The sequence below is a fragment of the Monoraphidium neglectum genome, assembly GCF_000611645.1.
Source record: "Monoraphidium neglectum strain SAG 48.87 unplaced genomic scaffold scaffold00576, whole genome shotgun sequence".
NCBI lineage: Eukaryota > Viridiplantae > Chlorophyta > Chlorophyceae > Sphaeropleales > Selenastraceae > Monoraphidium > Monoraphidium neglectum.
Window position 1 is genome coordinate 19,263 of NW_014013052.1, and position 4,797 is coordinate 24,059.

A 4,797-nucleotide genomic window follows, 5' to 3' on the forward strand; every position below is an offset into this window, starting at 1 on the left:
CAAATACACGCACACACACACACACACACACACACACACACACACGCACACACACACACACACACACACAAACACACGTGTGCGTGCGGGCGCACATGCACACCTCGTAGCACAGATTGGGGCGGTCCACCGAAGACCTGAACCCCTCGCAGCCCTCTATCCGCAGGATTGCCTTGATGTCTTCGCACACCTGAGTTGCCATGCACGGGTTTGCGGTGGTTTTTTGGGAGGACAGACCAGCCCGCAAACGCTGCCATACATTCGCACGCGGCTGCTTATCGTGACCGCCAAGGCGGTTGGCCGCCCTCAGCCCCTTGGTTCTGTTGTGCGCCCGGCACGTAGGCGAGGCGTGGCTTCAGCGAGGCGCGGGCGGCGCGCCTTCTCGGTGGCGGTGGCGGTGAGCGCGAGGAGGGGCGTGTTGGGGAACAGCTCCTTGAGGACGCAGAGCCGCTTGTAGTCCGGGCGGAAGTCGTTGCCCCACTGGGAGGGCGGTCGTGAGTTTGAATGTGTGGACGCGCGGTTGTGTGGTGAGCGTGACAGCCTGTGTGTGTTTGCGTGTGTGTGTTTGGGGGGTGGACGCATCTGCATTCAAGCTTGCATGATCTCATGTGTGCATAAGCTTAAGGGACGGACCTGACAATGATGTGTTGTGCAGACATGCGTGGCCGAAACTGAGGCTCCAACCAAAAAAGGGACTCACAACAGCCACGCTGTCGCCGTGTGTCTCGCGCACCTTTGACCCACCCACTCACCCGCACCTGCCCCTTCGCGCCCCACCTGGCTGACGCAGTGCGCCTCGTCCACGGCCACCCGCAGCAGCTGCCCCGCTGCGTAGAGCTTCTCCAGCTTTGACATCAGCCTCTTGCTGCCCGCCACCTTCTCGGGGGTCACGTACATCAGCCGCAGGCCGCCGCCTGGATAGCGACGCGTGGGGCGTCATATGTGTGTGTGTGTGTGTGTGTGTGTGTGTGTGTGTGTGTGTGTGTGTGTTTGCGCGCGCACGTGCGTGCGTGCACACGCACGTGTGCTAGTGATTGTGCGTGTAATTGTGATCGCAATTGTGAGTGTGTACCGTACGAGGGTGTGTGCTTGCGCAGGTGTGCGCGTTTGTGGGGCCAGACATAACATGATAAGTGTGGTGTGCGCGGAAAGGTGGGCAGCTGAGTGGCCACCTGGCGACCTCCGAACGCGGGGCAGCTGGGGAGTGCTGCGCTGTGGGGATCGCAGCTCGATTGCACCCAGGAGGCGGCCCATGTGCCGAAAAACTTTGGGGCCTTCAGGCCAGAAGCAGCGGGGCGAGGCGGTCTCATGGCGGGGCCAGGCCGCTGCCTGCTGACCTGGCGCCATCTGCTGGTACAGGGAGGTGACCTCATCCTGCGACGTAGTGACGGGACGGTTTTGGGGTGGTGGGGTTTGGGGGGTTGGGCTGGTGGCGTGTGGCATCATGGGGTGGTGGTGCGGGGCGGGGCAGGCCAGTGAGGTTGTGGTGTCCTGAAATTGTGCACAGCAGAAGATGACTGGAGCCGGGGTGCTGGCGTCGGCTCGCGACTGCCAGAGCGGTGCCGCGGTCGGCCAGCCAGAATTCTGCGGCCCCCCGAGTGCACATGCACATGCACCCTTGATCCCCTAATCACACCTTGGGTGTCAGCGACGTGAGGGACGCTGCGGCGACGCCAATGGCCTGCAGGCCCAGCACCTGGGGAGAGGTGAGATCAGCGCCTTCAAACTAGAGTTTGCTTGGTGCCGGCGACGGGCGGCTCAGCGAGGGTTGCTGCCGGGTCGTTTGAGGTCCGACAATTCAAGTGCCTGAGCCAGCGCCAGCAAGGGGCAAGGGGCGGCTGATCCGCCTAAAGCCACGCGCAGGCGGCTCGGCGGAGGGCGGGGAAGGCGGGCGGCCGATGCGCGGCCACACGGCGGGACCTGCTGCGCATGGCGCCCCTTGACCGCCCGCCTGCGCGGTTGTGCCTAAATAGTGCCCCCTAAATACTGCCCCTCCACCCCCTTTCCCCCACCTGGTCCTGGATGAGGGACAGCAGCGGGCTGATGACCAGCGTGAGGCCCTGACCCACCAGCGCCGGCAGCTGCCCAGAGCCAGGGTTGGGGCGAGACACCAAGGACAGAAACACAAAGCGCGGGTGCAGATCGGTTTTGGGTCGTGCCGCGCGGCCGAAGACCAGGCACAGCTGCCGCGACGGGCGCCGCCGCACGCTTGGCGGCCCCTGTTTGTGGGACCCGCCGCCGGGTCGTGCGCCTGGCACTGGCCCGGAGTCGGCATCGTGGGTTGCATGAACCCCCGCTTTGCACCACCCACTTGGTACGTGAGGGACTTGCCGCCGCCAGCTGGCATCAGGCACAGCACGTCGCGGCCGCGCAGCGTGGCGTTGATAACCTCCCGCTGCAGGGGGCTGAGGGGGTGACCGGGGGATAGGCAGGGGGGGTGGGGCGTGGGGGCGAAATTGGAGGGCGCGCCGGCGGCGGACGCGATGTGCGTGCGTGTGGGGGTGATGAAGGGTGGAGACCGGCGCAGGAAGTGGCGGGGCGAAGGCGCTTCGCGGCGGCCCAGCCCGCCTGGGGCTGGCGGCATGGCTTTGCTGGTGCATCTGAAAGGGAGGCCCGGACAAGGGATAGAGGGGCAGCGACGGTGCCGTGTGTCCCCCAGTGTGTGTGTGTGTGTGTGTGTGTGTGTGTGTGTGTGTTGGGGCGAGGCCTGCCATGCGCGCCTCACCGCCAGCCGTCCAGCCCGAAAACATCGCGCCGCAGCCGCACGACCTGTGGGACCGGGCGGGCACAGGGGCCGAGCGTGAGTGCATCGCATCGCGGGCCATCTGAGCCGTCGCTGGGTCCCACTGTGGCCCTACTACGGTGGCACGTACTGCTAGGAACACAAAAGCACAGCTGCAGGCCAACATAGACCACTGCCCCTGGGCCCGCGGGCAGGCGCACACGTACGAGGGCACGCGCGCGCGCAAACCCACACACACACACACACACACACACACACACACGCGCGCACACACAAATACACACACACATGCACACACAAATACACACGCACACACGCTCACACACAAGTACACACCCCCACATACACACACCGTGAACACGCGCACCTCCTGATCCCACTGGAACGCTGCCGCTGCCCAGTCTGCACGCGGAGCGCGCTTCTCCACAGCCGCCTGCCGCGTGAGCGCTTCCCGCTCCTGCGGGGACCGCGTTGACGCGCCCAAAGCGTTGCATGTTTGCAACACATGTACAGGTGTCACCCAAGACGCAAAGCATGGGACGTCACAGGAATGCAAACACTGACTGTATGTTCCCGCTTGTCGCTCCCGGACTCTTGGGTGCGGCGCGACAGCACAGGTTGAAGTGCAAACAGCATGGGGCAGCTGACACTGCCACCTGCATGCGGGCCCGCAAGCACCTGACGCAGGGCCGCCTGCCGCGCCAGCAGCCGCTCAATCTCTGCCTCTACCTGGAGGCATGCAGGGAGGGAAGAGGGCCATGCAGCCCGTCTGCCCGTGCAGGCCCCCCCAGGAGGGGGTCGCTCATTGTCCTGGCTCACTGGCGGCGCCGAGTGCTGGTAGCACAAATGCGGCAGTGCAGCACGGGGTAAAGCGGGTCAAGCGCTTCAGCAGCACACCTCCTTTATCTCTTGATCAACCACATGCAAACTCCGTAGCTCGGACGCCTCGCCGGTCAGATCAATCGCTTCTTTGTCCGACATCACGTCTGCACATACCGTTGAGTAGGCTGCTACGCGCTCCAAGAGTCGCGCCCAAATGCTGCTGGCCCTGTTGACCCCTTGTGGGGCTGCTCTGCCCGCCTACCGCCGCACTTTCAAAAGCGCCGCAGCCGCCCTCTCAGCTGCCTGGGGCTGGCAGTGCGCATTGAGCTTGCAACACGCATCATATGTTCCTCTGTAGCAGGCTTGGACCTCATAAGTGCTATCAAAGCCTTGATTCGTGATACGGGCGGGCGCGCATGCTCATACGCAGGCGACTCATACTGTCAACCGCTTTAACCGCCCTTATGAGCTCTCAGCTGACGAGTTCTTCACCCACCGTGTTCCGCCAGCCTGCCGCGCTTGAAAAGGAGGCAGTTACAAGAGTGGAAAGCTCACAGATGGCGAGCTGATTAGATTTTGCAGATTGGATATGAAATGGCAGATGGGGGGTAGGAAGATCAAGCCGAGACCGAACATGCTTCGGCCCCGCGGCGAAAAGATATGCAAACTTGAACGCTGCTGTTGTCGCGTTCCTCGTAACGCACGCTGCCGATTGCCAGTGCCAGGAAATCCATGATACTGCATTTTGTGGTCAAAGATCGGGTGTTATTCTAGTGCTGCTGCTCCCACTTCCCCCCTGCTCCGCCTCGCGACGGCACTCAAAAACCTGACCACCACGGGACCATTCACGATCGCCGGTCAATCACACCCAGGCCCGACTAGGACTCATAGCTTCGCTTCGCACGCAGCACGGGCCGCTTCCGCCCCGGGGCCCACGGCATCTTGCCCGAGCCGCCGCTGCCCATGCTGCGCATCGCCACGTCAGCAACCACCGTCGGCGCCGCGCCGCTGCCGCTGCCGCTGCTGCCCTTGCTGTCCTGCGCCGCGGGCAGCGCGGAGGGCGGCGTGGGCGCGGGCGTGGCCGGCGCGGTCGCTGCGCCCGGGCCGGCGGGGGGCGTCGGGACGCTCCCCTCCTGCGCAGCGATCTGGCCAGCCACCCCCAGCCACATGCTGTACGCCTGGCGGTGGCGCCCGCCCGCCGGCAGCGGCGGCGCCTGCTGCTGCGCCCCCGG

The 4,797-nt window shown here is 64.6% G+C and overlaps 2 protein-coding genes across 2 annotated transcripts; both read right to left on the minus strand.

Annotated features, from left to right (window-relative positions):
- Positions 1-306: 306 nt before the first annotated feature.
- On the minus strand, positions 307-3,724 carry MNEG_4233 (RecQ protein-like (DNA helicase Q1-like); the record flags this gene model as incomplete). Its single annotated transcript, XM_014047293.1, has 10 exons — positions 307-480; positions 778-914; positions 1,338-1,374; positions 1,637-1,696; positions 2,013-2,081; positions 2,312-2,405; positions 2,726-2,769; positions 3,096-3,200; positions 3,422-3,472; positions 3,641-3,724. The coding sequence occupies 10 exons, from the start codon at positions 3,722-3,724 to the stop codon at positions 307-309; spliced, it is 855 nt and encodes a 284-aa protein (XP_013902747.1).
- A 719-nt stretch (positions 3,725-4,443) lies between these two features.
- MNEG_4234 (hypothetical protein) lies at positions 4,444-4,734 on the minus strand (the record flags this gene model as incomplete). Its single annotated transcript, XM_014047294.1, has 1 exon — positions 4,444-4,734. The coding sequence occupies one exon, from the start codon at positions 4,732-4,734 to the stop codon at positions 4,444-4,446; it is 291 nt and encodes a 96-aa protein (XP_013902748.1).
- Positions 4,735-4,797: the final 63 nt, after the last annotated feature.